Here is a 16,563-nt window from a genome sequence, read left to right as displayed (position 1 = left end):
GTGTATTTAACATATTTTAGAGTGGGACGGAGAGATAATCAATATTTAATAGTAGGTCCGGTTCACCAGGTTCTATCACTCATCATTTTCACAAATCAATTCCACCCATTTCACAGGACCCCATATCAAAGGTCAAAAGGGTGAAGAGCTTATAATAGTCTCATATTGCGTGCGGATGCGAGGCAAATCAGCCTGTATGACCAAGGAATGCTCCAAGTCATTTGACGAATCCAATGGAATCTCTCTGTCCTCATCAGACTACATCTATGACAATATTGGTTGTTGAAACTTGCTAAGGACTATGTAAAGCAAGGTCGGCCAAGGTCCACTCTGGAGAGGCCGCAGGTGGCAAGGTGGACACACCCAGCGGAGGGGTGGATCAAGGTCAATGGACGGTGTGTTCTCTGGGGTGGATCGTCTTGGAGGGGCAGGAGCTGTAATAAGGGCTGCAGATGGTACCCAAGTAGGGGCAGCGTGGGAATCGTCCGCCGGCGAGTCGTCGCTACGAACCAAGGGGCACGCCCTTCGGTTGGGACTACGACTTGCGGTGGGCTACGACAAGGTGGAAGTTGAATCCGATTCATTGGAGTTAGTTCGGATCATACAAAAAAGAGTCAGCTGCCCGTGGAAAATTAGGGGATTAGTTGCTGAGTGTATCGCATTACTCAGCTCTTTTGTAAATTGTCGCCTGAGTCATGTAAGGCGAGAGCGAAATAAAGTGGCCGACTGGGTGGCCAAATATGGGAAGCGAGGTCTGGGGCTGTTCGGCTTGGGCCGACGGACTCTCTCCCCATGGAATTATGTAACCTCGTTTTGGAGGAGGCCGTTATCTCGGCAGGCAGATAGGTCAGCCTAATATAGCTAGCTATTCAAAAAAAAAAAAATATTGGTTGTTGAAAGAACACACTGAGGCGATGCCATTAAATTAATGCTTACGAACAAGCGTTGGACGTTAGTAGTGTTATAGTACATTTTTCTAGCAGAAGACAATGCTGTAAATATCCAGGCAAAAAATGTGCTACAATACCTATTACCAAATCCTGCAATTAGCCTTTAACGAAAGAGGAAGCTACAGAATTTCATCGAGGGAAAAACTATATACCAATGAATTGCCAGAGAGCCTACAATGGCCACTGAATCATATGCACAAGTTAATTAAGGATTCACTTAAGATACAGGAAGGGGCCTATAGAAGATAAAAGAGAAGCTGAAGATTATTTCGGAATCTCCATTGTGAGCGTCATCTTGGACCTGATAATTCAAATCATTTGAGTCAACAATCCATTCAGAGGGGCGGCCGGGCGGGTTGGTTCAATCACCCTCTTGCTGTACCACCTCCACTTGCTGCCAACAATCTCTCAGCAAGCCCATCATCTTCAACCCTTCTCACCACCTCGGACATTTTGGGCCTCTCAAGTGGAGAGCCCTGCGTGCAGAGAGCAGCGCGACCTGAATAAAAGAGGGACTCCACCTTAACCTCTATGTAGTTGTTCTTTAGATCTTGGTCAACCAGCAATTCCAACCTTTTCTCCTTCGGTAGTCCTTTTATCTGACAGCAACAAAGAGTTAAACCAAAGTAACATATAAATCATATTTAACAGCTACAGAACTTGGTGTCCTGATGCTTACCAGCATCTCCTTTTCTTTTTGCGTTTCATGATAAAGCATCTAGAAAATATTTTTAACTAATTATCACATGCAAATTGTATAGAGGGAAGGATGTATTCAAAAGATCGATCAAACACCTAAGGTTTTTGTGGGAAGAATCTACTGTGGCACTAAAATGCTAAGATGCATGAAGTCAGACAGATTTGTGCTGCAAGGCTGTTCTCTTGCTGGTATCTAGTTAAATGATATCAATGCAAGTGGAAATGAACAATGATGCGACTCAACAGAGAATATGTGACAACTGCTCAAACTTTTCATAAATTAGGAGTAGACGATACCTGTGGTCTTGCACCTGCTCTCACAACGAAAAGTAGGGGAAAAAAGATGGAAGATGAAAGATGATAGGGGATTCAGTGAAAAGAATGTCCAAGACATTTTGTAACTCTTGAGCAAACATTTATATTGCAAATGGCAAAAGGAAGCACTGTAAACAAGAACTGTGTATTGCCTAAAGGAGTTAATAAATCATAAAATAATCCTCAAGACGAGTTCATCCATAGTTGGTAAGGCAAGCATGTCATACAAAACAGTTCGGATGAAAGAAATGTGCTTACCCAGTCAAGCAACCTGACATCATCATCGTTTGCGAGATGAGCAAGATAAAAAGCCCTTTGTCCAGTAATAAGCTCCAAAAGCATGATTCCATACCCAAAAACATCAGTCTTTCCTGAGGACTTTTCTGTGGAAAGGTACTCGGGGAGCGATGTGTCCAGTTGGCCCTCGGACAGCAGTTGTTACATGGGTATCCTTGTAGTCCATACGTTTGGCTAAACCAAAATCCCCAACAACTGCTTTCAAACTCTTCATCCAGCAAAATATTTGTTGCTTTGACATCACGATGCATGATCTTGGGATCCCAATGGTCATGCAAGTAAGACAGCCCCCTTTGCAGATCCCGAAGCAATTCGTCTCCGCGTTGGCCAATCAAGAGTTGGCTCAAATGAGAATATCAGATTGGAGTTCTCTATAGGAAATAGAATAAATTAAAAAGGAATCATATTTTTCACTTGTGACTATGAGTAGTACCATCTCTGTACAACTAAGAACATGCATGGCGACGAGCAATTATAAAAAAGGTGCAACGGTACCTCGTAAGCATGATGTAACACTTCCATTAGCCATTTAGGGACAGACAACCAAACGTCCAGCGGGTGTCATGCAGAAACCAGAAATCTGAGTAAGTTTCTATGTACAGCCATGCTAATCATCTCAACTTCTGTTTGAAACTGAAGGTCTCCACCAGGTGTTCTCTCTTCTTTTTAGTCTTTTAGCTGCTTACTATGAACCATCTGCAAGTGTCCCTTTGTAGACTTTTCCAATACCACTTCTTCCAAGAATATGGCAACTTGGAGTTCTCGCAATGAAAATCTTTTGAGCTGGCCCAAATGACAACACGGACCAGGTACATCAAAGAAATGTTCTTGTGGCTAGTGACATCGCCACCATGCAAATCCAATAGCAGGAGCAGCAACAGCAAGGCAGCAACAGCAAGGCAGCACCACCTGCAACTTCTCCAGCAATTGCTCCAGTACCAGAAGCACTATTTCCTGTTAAAATGAAACTCAGTAGCAATAAATTCACCTAGTAGTCTCTGGAATATATAGCTAGTCTCATGTCAGCGAACCACATTCTATTATATTTATCATCAGCATACCCAAAAGGATGCTGCTAAACTATTGCATATCAGAGTAAACAGCACAGTATATGAAAAAGGGAATGGGGAATATATCTAAATACCTAAAAAAAATATTAGAGGTGTGTTAAGTAGCACAGGGCGCACGCCTGCTGGATTGGCACTACAACCAAATTCAGGTCCAATCTATACTCTCATAGGTCCCGAATGAACTGAAAACAAAGAGATCAACTAAATCCTAACTTGTCAAGAACTTTGCTGAACCAAATCGTCTCACCTCTACCCCTCTTCACACAAGATTAATTCGATTCAAACAAGAAAGGGCTAAAAAGAAAATCCCAAAATACCCCATCTGATCAAAACCAATACAAGATTAGGATAAATGCGATCATGCACATTTTGTGTTTGCAAGAACCCTAGCAAGGGGTTGGAACACCAGGATCATCAAAGGAATCATGAGGCCACAACCTCTGGCCTGGCCATTCCCCTCCATGAGGAAGCCCCCAGCTAGCTACTCCTATTCCTCCTTGCCGCGAGAAGCCTAAAACCCCTGCAAATCCACACAAGGACTGAAATTCTGAATCCGCCACCGCCCTCTAACAAGACGATCACTGAACCGATAAAGATTCGAGCAATCTTTATCATACAATTATACTATGTAATATCCAAATCTTTTACATTATTATGTTTTAAAAATTTGCAGGTATCACTACCACCACTTTAATAATCAAACTTCAAGAAATAGGCAAATTAATTCAATATATTCAAAGAAGGGACCCAACTGGCTCAGAATTGCTTGTGCACTTGCAAACCAAAACTCAGAAATGAGAGATACACATATAAGTCAGATCTTCCAAGCAGCTCAACAGAGGATGCAAACCAATACTACTAGCAACTAGTATTAATGCAATCAAAATGGCAATAACAACAAATCACTAGGTTATATTAGCTTTAATTAGTCTCTCAATGAACTAAATATGCATGAGACAAACTGAGATGGATATATTATGCCGACATTACAAATATATGAAAATCATACTCATAGTAGTGTAGAAGAGGATACTTCTGATGAAATTTATATAAAATCCATAGGAGTAAAATACTAAAATTAATAAAAATTCAAGGATGCTAACCTTGATAGAGATGACTCCCTTTATAAAAATTCAAGGATGCTAACCCTAGTCCAGTATTTTCTGCACCTCAACAGTCGCTACTCCAAAAGTGCACGCTCTGTTCGAAATCCAGGGCATGAAAACTGAAAACCTCAGATGCAGGGCATAAGCTCATCAGAAGTAAATGTAATTTTATTAACCAATGTGCAAAGTTGGAGAGCACCAAAATATGCCTCCTTTCAAATAGATTTGTATGGATTAATTCTAGTTCCAGACTTCACCTAATATGGGTAATGAAGACATGGAAAAGAACAAGAAGAAAGGAGAAACGATCTAATGGATGTTGATACCTGCATTGGATAACAAAATAGAATACCAAATCTGTGACACATTTCTGCAACAAAACAATAGTCTGCTTAAAAGATAAAATATAAACTTAACTACATTTAAGGATACCTCCTCATGTACTTGTTCAAGTTAAATCTAAAGTTAACTACATTTAAGGAGCATTCTACTTAGAAAACCAATACGCAGATCAAGGACGCCTCTTTGACAGTAAAGTCAAGAGAAACATTATATGTAAAACACCATCCTTAGGGACGAAATCTTATACAAGAGCGCGAAGAATGGAAAAAGGAAGAAAGAAACCCTAAATCTAGGTTACAAGATGGGGGTGAGAAATCAAGAAATCTTCAAGAACAACAATCAAACAACAGCAATGCACAAAATTATCGAACATTTCGATCTATCGAGTATTCGGAGCACAAAAACAGACTAAGAATACACTATCTTTCACAATTTCAAGAAAACAATCAGAGAACACAGTTATACACGAAAATTCTTCACAAAATTTACCGAAGAACGGAAGAAATCAAATGACGAACAAATAATCTCAAACCCTAAACCTAACCCCAGATTACCAAGATTGGGGAAAGGAAAGAGAAGCTCACCTCCATGTAGCGGACGCAGCGCTCGTAGCCCTTCGCCGCCGCGAGTCTTGCGGCGCTCGACGATCTCGGCTGGGCCAAGCTTCCGTCTCGATCCCACGAGGACACGTGTCTCCGCCTTCATCGAGCCGGCTTCTGCTAAAGCGGTCCAAGAGGCGGTTAGGAGTTAGGACTTAGGACCGTTACGTTCGTTAGGAACATTTGCAGGAAGGCCGCTCTGGATCTTGATATTTTTGTTGACGGGTGGTATTTTCCAGAAACCGTCCTATAATTTTGTTGATTTAGGTGTGAACCCTTCGATATTTAAATATCAAAGAAATTCCAATTTAACCTTCATGAACAGTTAACCTTTCTTTCGTTTGGACTAAAATATAATAGATTTTTCTTTTCATTATATTTGACAAAATTATATGTCAAATTTGAATATCCTCATTAACAATATAAAATTAAAAAATTTAAATAAATTAATCTAATCATCTATAACTTATTTATATGATCTTTAAATTTAACATGTGGTTTAGTCAAATATGATATGCAAAATAGCGGTTGCATTTTAGTGCAGACAGGAGTTTGAGTGATTATATTGAAAATATGAATTTTTGTAGGGATAAAATACAATTAACTCTTAACTATCAACAAAAATATTATTTAAAGTAGCTTGGTAATAAATTCTTTTTCTCAAACTTAAGGATGTGCCGCCTTGGACTAAAAGTAGCAGTTGACTTGTGCTAGTATAAAAATTATTATTTTTATCGTTATTATGAACGGGTCCATATTTCTTGGTGATTATAATTATTTAAGTTTGATGACTAATGATGCCTTATTGATGGCAATCTTTCATATAAGTAGGGCCGGCACTATTCAAATCTTGTAGTCAATGACCCAATTTTTCCACTATATTAATAAGACATTTTGGTCATTAAAAGATCATAAACTAATTAATTATTTTTTAAGTTAAGAAAAAAAAAACATAGCTAAGTATACATCTAACACCTGATGTATCAACACAACTAAAAATTATTTTATTTCAGGGCTACTCTCTTATTATACTAATTTAAATTTATATCTTTCTTCACCAAAGTTTTTATAAAGTTGAAGTATAACCATAAAAAAATATCATACAAACTCCGCCAACAACTTAATCATAGGTTAAAAATAATAAGTTCTAGATTATTATATCATTTCTTTAGAATATGATCCTCCTACCACCAAGAGTTTCATGAAAGGCTATCCAAGAGCTCACATACAAACTTAATTAGCTCCATGTCACATTAAGTTAATAATAATTAAAGATGCGACATCCTAACATATTAACTGTGATGGTGTGAAACCTTTGGATGAATTCCTTCGTACCACGAAATTTTCTTTAGAAGAAGAATAGGAATATAACATGAGAGAGAGAAAGAGGGAAAAAAATTTAAGAAAAAAAGAAGAGAATAATTTCCCCATCAATAGATTCTCATAGTTCATGTGAAGCATATATAGTTATCATTGTAATGTGTAAGATTAGATATATCTATCTCGCAAGTCACAAGCTTAAGCTTTTGAGGAGATATAACCACTGCGGTCCAGGAAAAGAATCCATGTCCTCTTCTCTTGATGTTTAATGTTTGTTCTAAGTCATTGTCTTCTGCATACAAAGCCTTTTCTTTCCAAAATTTTCATATGCCTCTCATTTTGACCTGGAAGCTTTCATCTAAGTTTAAACACTAATGCTCCTCTTTTATTAATATAAGATGCTCATGATGAGACCATCACTGACTTCTAAATAAATAAAACATGCCAATCAAAATATTAGTTTAACGGCTAGGCTATAGTTGAAGTTTTCATTTATTTATTTAGGTTATAGTTGAAGTTGCTAAAGGATGTATACGTACCAATTGTGATATATATATTCCTTCAAAGTTTTGAGTGATGTGATGGAAAGAATCAACTAAGGGACACTTGAAAGAGAAAAGAAATGTGATAAGCATCTCACAGCCTCCTTTTGCTGTCCTCTTTCGAAATGCCCTGAACAGTAAGCACTACTGTGGGAAAAAAGTAAGATACTGCATACTCGAGAAGCTAATGTATATTGTAATTGAGACTAAAACACCATGCTTTTGTTTAAGGGTCTTTTGCCATTTTGGCTAATTAAAGTGTCAAGATCACTTTAGCATTTGGCTTAATTTGCCTGGTCAAGTTCATCTTGAATAATTAACCCATGTTGTTGGAGAAAAGGCTAGGTTGATAGATTCTACCATGCATATATGTTGTAGCTTTAGAATGTTAGATAAATCACATAGCTTTCTTAGCTCATGTGTTCATCATCACTTAGCTTAGTTTAGGAAAGGTTGGATCTAATTAAGGGCTAAAGCCCACTCACTCTAAAAGGAATAATATTTGAGTGATCAGATTCATGATCATCCTTGCACCAAAAAGGCAAGACGTCTTGTAGGATACTCTTGATTAATTTGTGCTGAGGTATCTTAAGTGTGTATCAAAATGTTAGTGATGACTAGAATTTTTGTTTATATTTGAAGTTAAACCTTTAATTAAGTATAAGGAACCAAGCATTGGCCCATTTAGAATATATACGAAACATTTTTATAATAATTAAGAAATTTAGAAATTTACACTTAGTTTGCACAAGAATAGTATGACATACTCTACTGAACGTAAAATTATTCACATAGAGAAATTAATTTAATTATTAATGACTGTGATATTCGTAAGGTCAAAAGTAGCAGGAGAAGGATAAAGTTGCAAGGAAAAATCAGTCTTAGGGTGTCGACTACAATAAAAGCAAAAAGGTAGGGCTTAAATTAAATTATAATGTGTCCATTAATATACTTCCTAACCATTAGTTAGCATTAAAATTCTTCCAGCTAAGACTGCAGAGAATCCACTGCCAAGAATTTTTCTTTGCTTTACGTCGTCATCAGAACCGTCTTCCCACCCACTTCTCTCTCTCTCTCTCTCTCTCTCTCTCTCTCTCTCTCTCTCTCTCTCTCTTCCAACCCTCCCTTTCCATGTCTTTAAAACCTAACCCACCCTAAACTCCACCATACACCACCTTCCATTAACATCTCTCTCTTTTCTATCTCTCTCATCGCCATGAAGAGTAGAAGAAGTCAGCACCTGAGCCCTATCCACAGCCCTCCGTCCGACGGCGACTCCCCGAAGGAGCAAGACCGCTTCCTCCCGATCGCCAACGTCAGCCGCATCATGAAGCGTTCCCTCCCCGCAAACGCAAAGATCTCCAAGGAGGCCAAGGAGACAGTCCAAGAGTGCGTCTCCGAGTTCATCAGCTTCATCACCGGCGAGGCCTCCGACAAGTGCCAGCGGGAGAAGCGCAAGACCATCAACGGCGATGATCTCCTCTGGGCCATGACCACCCTCGGCTTCGACAAGTACGTCGGACCTCTCAAGCTCTACCTCAATAAGTATAGAGAAACCGAAGGAGAAAAGAGCATGACGAGGCAAGGCGATCAGCAATATAATTCTTGTAACGGGGAGGGGTCTAATTGTAATAGTAATGCTGCAAATGATGTGGGTATGATGATATCGAGCGCGAGTCTTTCCGGGCTTAGCGGATCCGGGTTTTACCCGGTAGGGACGGCGCCGGCCGGGATGCAGCAGGATTATGGAGGAGATGATCATTTGGGTAGGATTAGTAGTGGAGGTGGGGATGGGAATGGTGGTAGGGCTTTGCCTGGTTTGCTTCATGGTCTTCAATGGTAGTGGTAATTAATAAACTAGTTACATGTATGTTAATGCTTTGGTTATATATATATATATATATATATATAAGTAGTTAAATAAATAAGCACTATATATTTCAAATTTTTAATTGCTTCAAGTTTAGTTCTTTCTTTCTTTCTTGCCTGGAATCCTAGATACAGAAGGATGCTTTCTTTTTGCTCATCTTTATATTCCTTTCATCTTTTATATATGAAAGGGAGGGTGGGAAGAGTATATATGAAAAAGAAATATTAAAAGCAGGGAAAGTTATTTGTTGAAACAAAAGGTTGTTTTCTAATTTTTCTAGGGTGGAAATATATACCATTTTAGACCATAATTTACACATATATACTTGCAACTTCTAGAATCTATAGCCTCGTTGTTCCAAGGAAATGCATGGGATGTAAGAAGTTCAAATAGGAGCACTGAATTCAGCAATTTAAGGTCTCTTTCCTTTTTCTTTCTCTTATCTCCGAAGTTATCAGACATAATAAATGGATAGTCAAAAGTTGGTCCACGAGAGAGAGAGAGAGAGAGAGAGAGAGCGAGCGAGCATCATCTTTGCACTTAAAAGAGGTGAGAATCTAAGAAAAACAAAAGGAGGTAAGAATCTCTTCACAACAATCTCAACTCTCGGATTTGAGAAGAGATGCATAAAAACAAGCTAGCAGAAGTAAAATAGCTTGACGTGTGTGTGTGTGTATAGGATTAAAGTAAAGAATATATTGAGATAAGAAATATTTAACCTGTACCCCACCCTAAAGCCAATGTTGTCTCCCCGTCGTCGTTCATCGAGACCAACATGACCCGGCTCGGCTTACACCAGGCGAACTCCGTTCGGGATAGGCCGCCACGTTGGCGAGCCCATTAAAGGCAACTGGATTAATCGTCCCATCCAATTATCTCACCCTTCGAGTGGGTTCTCCAACGCCTCTTTGACGTACGTCGACCGTCCTTCTGGGTCGCCGATGGCGGAGAAGATCCCGTCCTCTCTCACGATCTCCTCGCCATTCAGGTGTCTGATCACCCCCTCGCCAAACGAGGGTTTCTCACCGCGTCCTTTCTAAATGGCAGCACTTCGCCCACGCCTCAATGATCCTCCACACACCCCGTCCGCTCTCCAACGCATGGTGGACGGCCATCCCCATTGTCGGCCTGCCTCCGGCGAACCTTGTCCCTGCACTGCCATCACAGACGCCGCCATCTCCGGCACCAACCTTCACGAAGGCCTCCACGTCAAGCCGGTCTCTTCGAGGCAGGTGAGATTACCTGCGACCGAGTGGATCAGAGCAGTAGAGAGAGAGAGAGAGAGAGAGAGAGAGAGAGAGAGAGAGAGAGAGAGAGAGAATTTGAGCGATTCTAGGAGGGAAGGGAAGGGTGGAGCTGATCGGAGGCGGTGAAGAATAGCAACCATTCGATCCAGGGTAACCCGACCCAAGGCACGTCGAAGAAGGAGGGCTTGAAGAGGCCGAGCTATGCGGCGGGGAATTGGAGGAGGGGGACGTAGCTTGAAGGAGAAGGGAGGAAGCTATCGATTTAAACTTAAAGAGAAGGATCAAAGTATAAATCATTCTTTCTTTGTTTTAATCGGAAAAGAAAAGTTGGGTACTTCTTTTCCTCTCTAAAGTTCGAAAAAATATAACAGAGTCGTCGTCTTCTTTCTTTCTCCCTCTTCCCCTTCTTTCTCTGTGCTGCCTCTCTTTCTTCTCTCCCATTCTCTCTGCTAGCCTTATGTTGCCTTGATCGGTCAAGCCTCCGCCGGAGTACTCCGACTGGTGCGAGTCAAGGAAGGCCCTTGCTTGTCTTGGTCTTTGCGGAGGTAGCCCGTGATTCTAGCGGCGATGGTCGGCGGGTGTGTGAGGCACTCGGGCTGGTTGGAGAAGGGTTGTGGAGAGGTTGAGCCAGCGTCGCCAAATCTCTAGCTCAGCTCGTGGTGTCTTGCTGGATCCTCCATCTCTACCGAATGATCCGCCAACGAGTGCTGGCCTGCTAGTTCCTTGAGCGTTTTCATTTTCTTTCTGTTTATTAGGTTAGATTTTCCAAAAGGTTTCTCTAACCTTTTGGGTATTCATAATGCTGTGTTTGTTCAACTGTCGGATCACCGAGAATCTGTACGTTGACTTTAGGCTCTTTGCCCCTCATGCTTGCTTCTTTACTATAACAGAGATAATAACATCTACGAAAACTTTTTTAGTGGCTTCAAGTTTATAACAGAGGTAATTAAGAAAACACACACACACACATATTTGTTCGTACGTTAATGCTTTGGCTTATATTCTCTTATTAAGTAGTTAAATAACTAAGCACTATCTATTTCAAATATTTAGTGGCTTCAAGTTTAGTTCTTTCTTGTCTGGAATCTTATATACAGCATGATGAATTCTTTTTGCTCAACTTTCCTTTCATCTTTTACATATGAGAGAGAGAGAGAGTGGGGGGAGTATATATGAAAAAGAAAGAATAAAAGCATGCTGGGAAATTATTGTTGAAACAAAAGTTTGTTTTCTAAATGTAAGCCAAAATTTACATATATATACTTACAAATTCCAGGGGACCGCTGTTCCAAAGAATGACATGTTAAAATTGGAACGATGAATTCAGCTTTGAAGGTCTTGTTCCTTTTCTTTTATCTCCGAAGTTATCATATATATATATATATATATATAGAGAGAGAGAGAGAGAGAGAGAGAGAGAGAGAGAGAGAGAGAGAGAGAGAGAGAGAGAGAAGCATCATATTTGCACTTAGAAGGACGTAAAAATCTCTTCACTATAATCATGACTCTTGGATCTGGGAAGAGACGGATAAACACAATAAGCAGAAGTAAAATAGCTCGACTCTTATAGTAGTCTTATCCTTACTTAACGACACTTATTCAACTATTTAATATTACGTACTATTCAAAAATTAAGGAAATGACTCTTAAACCCCTCCATATGCATCGGATTCAGCGACACGGAAACCTGAACGCCACCCTCATCCTTAGACGCAGCCAACGCTATCTCCCCGTCGTGGTTCATCGAGACCAACTCGACACGGTCCGGTTTACCCCACCCGAAGTCCGTTTCATAAACCTTGAACTGGGGCGAGGCCGCCACGTTGGCTAGCCGATTAAGCGGCAGCTGGAATATTCGCTCCATCCAGTTGTGGCACCTTTCGAGTGGGTTCTCCAACGCCTCCCTCACGGTCTTCTGGATCGCCGAGGCGGCGGAGAAGATCCCGTCCTCGCCGTAAAGATCGCCGGCGATGGCGGAGACGAGGCACCACTTGACGCAATTACCGAAGTAACCCTCCTCAACCGGGGGTTCGAGCCGGGTTCGGCAGTCGGCGAGGAAGAAGAGGTAGGTGTCGTCGGTCGGGTTCATTGACTTGGATCGGACGAAGGCGGTCCAGGCCTGGGCCGCGATGGAGACAAACCTGGAGGGAGGGGAAGCCGGCGACGGCTTGTGGGTCGCGCCGAGCTGGAGAATGCGTTGCTTCAGGAGTTGGATCCGTTGGGAGTCGAGTGTAAAGGTTCTCCGGGCGAGTTTGAAGCGGCCTCTTGAGTGCACATTAGATATGACCTACGATAAAATTAGTAATTTTCATGTCAAGCAACAGTACTGCAGGCATAGGCTCGAGAAGAGCATTTTTGTCTCTATGTTAACAGTATTGAGAAATTTTGAGTTGAGTTTATATAAATACTTTGTAAATATAAAGATTTCATAACTCTGATATTGTTTAATAAAATGAGGCTATCATCTATTCAGATACTATTAAATAGAGGTGGTGTGGTGGTGATATGCAGAAAATAAAGAAAGAAAGAAAGAAAGAAAAAGTTACAAATAAACAGACAGACGTGCTTAATTAATTTCTAGATTTCGCTTTCAATAGTCATAATTTAAAACTACTCATGAAATTCATAAAATTTCCAAAAAGAGGGCAAACAATGTTTGTTATGTTAAGGTTTCGATAGTCCCAACTTATAACCACTCACCATGAAATGAGTAAAGAAAACTACAGACATAACTATAGGGGCCTATTTGGGTGGACAAAATTTTCTATAGGAATTTAAACGTATAAAAGTTTCTTTTAAAAAAAAAAAAAAAAAAGCGTAGCTAAAGGATCTTACCTGGATTTTTTCTTAGTATTGACTCAAATTTTCTTGTTTGGATATCTTAAAATAATTCGGAGGAAAAACATAGCAAGAAGAGAGACAGAAGATGTAGGAAGGGTGTGGTGGGAGGAGGAGGGGGGAAAAATTTAATGTATGATATCCAAAAAAAAAAGCACTACGTGGTGCCGTGCCCAGTGGGATGACAACCTTTTGTCAAATTTTCTTATCTTCATTTTTTTCCATATTAGACAAGGACAAGAAGCTGACTTCATCATCGTAATAGAATTGTCATATTTGCAGTTACAATCGCAGGAATCTTAGAAAGATATGTGTTTTATATACGCTGGATAAATATTTTAATATCTCTCTAAAATTTATAATTCTAATTTGAAGATTATAGTATTCGGTACCAGCTCCTAAATCAGTGTGCGCAACTTCCAAACAATATACCGGCTCGAAAGAAAGGTCTAATTTATTTATTTATTTTATCGGAATTGAATAAAATTCAATGGAATGGCGGAGTTTGGAATAGGTACCCTTGGCAAGTCCGGCGCCACCATTCTCACCAACTCTCTCGCGACTTCCTCGCCATTCGGATGCCTGATCACCGCACGGTCGAACGAGGGTTTCTCACGGCGGCCTTCTTCGTCTACCTCTCCGCGGCAGCACTTCGTCCACGCCTCCATGAACCTCCATAACGCCCGGCCGTCCGCCAACGCGTGGTGCATGGCGATCCCCACCGCCACCCCGCCGCCGGTGAACCTCGTCGCCTGCACCGCCATCACCGGCGCCGGCAGATTCGTCGCCGTCATCTCCGGCACCAGCCTAACGAACGCCTCCACGTCGTGCTCCTCGCCCGCGGCGAGCCGGCCGGCGTCCCCGTCGGCCTCCGCCTCGGCGAACGCGACCCCTGCGCCGACGCCGGCGGGGGAGCAGTCGATCGCGACGTCGGCTGTCTCCTCGAGGTAGGTGAGCTTACCTGCGAGCGCGAAGTAGCGGATAAGAGTAGCAGAGAGAGAGGATTTGAGCGATTCGAGGAGGGAAGGGAAGGGGGGGAGGTGATCTGAGGCGGTGAACAAGAGCAGCCGTTGGATCGGGGGTAGCCCGACCCATGGCGCATCGAAGGAGGAGAGCTTGATGAGGTCGAGGGGAGGGGCGGGTAATTGAAGGAGCGGGACATGGGTGGTTTTTACAATTCGCACCTCCGACATTCTGGGCTTAGTGGACGCAGCTTGAAGGATAAGAGAGGAAGGTATCGATAATTTAAAGAGAAGGATCAAAGTAAAATATCATTTCTTTCTTTGTTTTAATCGGAAAAAGAGAAGTAGGAGGTCATTTTTTTACCTTTGGAATTAACCCAAAAAGTCAAATATTATTATGACTTTAAGAGCAACTTTAACAGGGCTCCAAAGCTGCAACACTGGGTCTCTGCTCTATTTATATTTTAGCTTTTTGAAAATACTAAAATTATTCAATAATTATTATATTTAATAATTTTAATTATATATATATCTTTTATTAAATAATTTAGTTAGTTAAACTGAGTATATAATTAGTTTTACTTTCAATTTTTTTAAAAAATAATACCATTTGAAAAGGTCTCATCAAGACCTTTAAAATGAGTCTAATATTAAATTAATTTTGAATTAATTTAAATTTTTAATTTTTTATTATTTATAAAAAATGAGTCTAATAAATTATGTGTCCTAAAATATAATTACTTAAAATTATTCCAATTGTAAATATTAAATATTAAAATATATTAGATATGAAATACATCAAACATAAAATACATCAAATAAAAATTATATTAAAATTTATATTTCTTTATTTTCGTGTCTTTGCTATACTTATTTTATGTAATATAATTTTGATATTTTTAGTTAATAACATATAATGCTTATTTCAATGTTTACTTCCTATAATATAATTTCGATGCGTTTAATTAAAAAAATAGTAATTTCGATGAGAGTTTTCAATCATATTTTTTATTAAAAAATAATAACACTAAGATGACCTATTAAGTAATTTAAAATAGCTAATATAATAATATATATTATATTATTATTTTAATAAATATGGAGCCCAGTGCGTTGGAGTGCACCGGGCTCTTGCTCCATTTTTGGCTCCAAATACTCCAAATAGAGTCATGATTGGAGATGCTCTAAAAGACAAGGCTGGTATCCAAAAGGAATCTGATACTCCAATGCGTCGGAGGAAAACCATAAAAATTGTTGGAGGTTTTAAAATCAAACTGAGAGCTACTGATTTCGTATGTCAGAATCACAAAGGCACTGCCATCATCCTATCACAAACCAAAAGCCCATCTAGTCTTCGGATGTGCTTTTTTATTTGTTTTTTTTTTATTGATAATGAGCTGAAACTTCAGCTAATGTTTACATCTAGGCCATATTCGGTGCCCAACAACCTATCTTGTACAAAAAGCGACTATAGATCCAAAGGTATTCTATCTGAGCTACCCCAAATAGATCCAGTAGCGATTTTCTTACCTAGCTTAGCCAGCCAATCTGCTGCCCTATTTGCTTCTCTATATATGTGCAAAATTTTGATTTTTCTGAAGGACATCAACATCAAGCAACACTCTTGTATTATCCTTCTTAGCCGCTAAGGGCTGCTGTCTCTCCCTTGGGATATCCTGATCAGAGTGGAAGCATCAGACTCCACTATCACCTGGTCCCATTTGCTGTAAGCCTCTTTGGAGGTACTTTTATTATTAGCCTCTTCATCACTAGTACTGGGTCGTGCATGGCCCACCTCTTGAGCATGCTCTTCATTGAAGGACATGACGGCGAGCATCACCATGTACACAAGACCTAATCGGATGCCATAGATGATGGTAAGAGCACCACTAGAGACGCCCCTCCAGGGCTGTTGTAGATGGCGAAGAGGGCTTTGGTTATGGTGGCGACGAAGGTGAGGCTACGTGTGCTTTCCCCTAGAAGTAGCGATGTCAAAATAATCAAGTCGGCTAAAGGTCTCGAGCTTGGCTAGATAAGGCTCAATTAAGCTTGGCTTGGAAAATGAGTTAGAGCTGGACTTGATCTTTGAAATAAGTTTGAAAATAATTTCGAGCTAAGCTTGATTATGAGTCGACTCGACCAAATAAGTTCGATAAGACTCAAAATAATTATAATATATATAATATTAGTAATGTTTTTTTATACTATATTATAATTCTATTATATTCTAAGATTTACTTTAGTGAATTATTACTTGCTCTAATTTTATAAATTTTAGTTTTAATTTTAATTTTATTAGTTTATATTTTTGAATTAGGTTTTATTTTAGCTTGATTCAAGCCTAAATTAAGCTTAATTTAATTTGATTGATTAGGGCTAACTCAAATTTTGGCTTGAATTGTTTAA

The 16,563-nt window shown here is 39.9% G+C and overlaps 2 protein-coding genes and 1 pseudogene across 2 annotated transcripts; 1 reads left to right on the top strand and 2 right to left on the bottom strand.

Annotated features, from left to right (window-relative positions):
* Positions 1-971: 971 nt before the first annotated feature.
* LOC140786029 (LRR receptor kinase BAK1-like) lies at positions 972-5,484 on the bottom strand (annotated as a pseudogene).
* A 2,861-nt stretch (positions 5,485-8,345) lies between these two features.
* Positions 8,346-9,185, top strand: LOC140786900 (nuclear transcription factor Y subunit B-1-like). The gene has a single exon (XM_073135609.1). The coding sequence runs from the start codon at positions 8,457-8,459 to the stop codon at positions 9,081-9,083; it is 627 nt and encodes a 208-aa protein (XP_072991710.1). The 5' UTR covers positions 8,346-8,456; the 3' UTR covers positions 9,084-9,185.
* Positions 9,186-11,832: 2,647 nt separating this feature from the next.
* On the bottom strand, positions 11,833-14,449 carry LOC140786856 (anthocyanin 5-aromatic acyltransferase-like). Its single transcript, XM_073135550.1, has 2 exons — positions 13,714-14,449; positions 11,833-12,644 (listed from the first exon to the last, which is right to left on the bottom strand). Exons 1-2 carry the CDS (start codon positions 14,386-14,388, stop codon positions 11,982-11,984), a joined length of 1,338 nt encoding a protein of 445 aa, XP_072991651.1. The 5' UTR covers positions 14,389-14,449; the 3' UTR covers positions 11,833-11,981.
* Positions 14,450-16,563: the final 2,114 nt, after the last annotated feature.

This window comes from Typha latifolia, chromosome 4, assembly GCF_019914945.1.
Source record: "Typha latifolia isolate L0001 chromosome 4, TyphaL0001v2, whole genome shotgun sequence".
In the NCBI taxonomy this organism is placed as follows: Eukaryota; Viridiplantae; Streptophyta; class Magnoliopsida; order Poales; family Typhaceae; genus Typha; species Typha latifolia.
This window is presented reverse-complemented; position numbering and strand designations above follow the sequence as displayed.

Bases quoted from the DNA above. Each gene is read 5' to 3' on its own strand.
- LOC140786900 (XM_073135609.1), top strand. From the start codon at position 8,457: ATGAAGAGTAGAAGAAGTCAGCACCTGAGCCCTATCCACAGCCCTCCG.
- LOC140786856 (XM_073135550.1), bottom strand. From the start codon at position 14,388: ATGTCGGAGGTGCGAATTGTAAAAACCACCCATGTCCCGCTCCTTCAA. The intron at 12,645-13,713 runs GTACCTATTCCA...ATTTTATCGTAG, and splicing joins TGGCGCCGGACTTGCCAAGG to GTCATATCTAATGTGCACTC.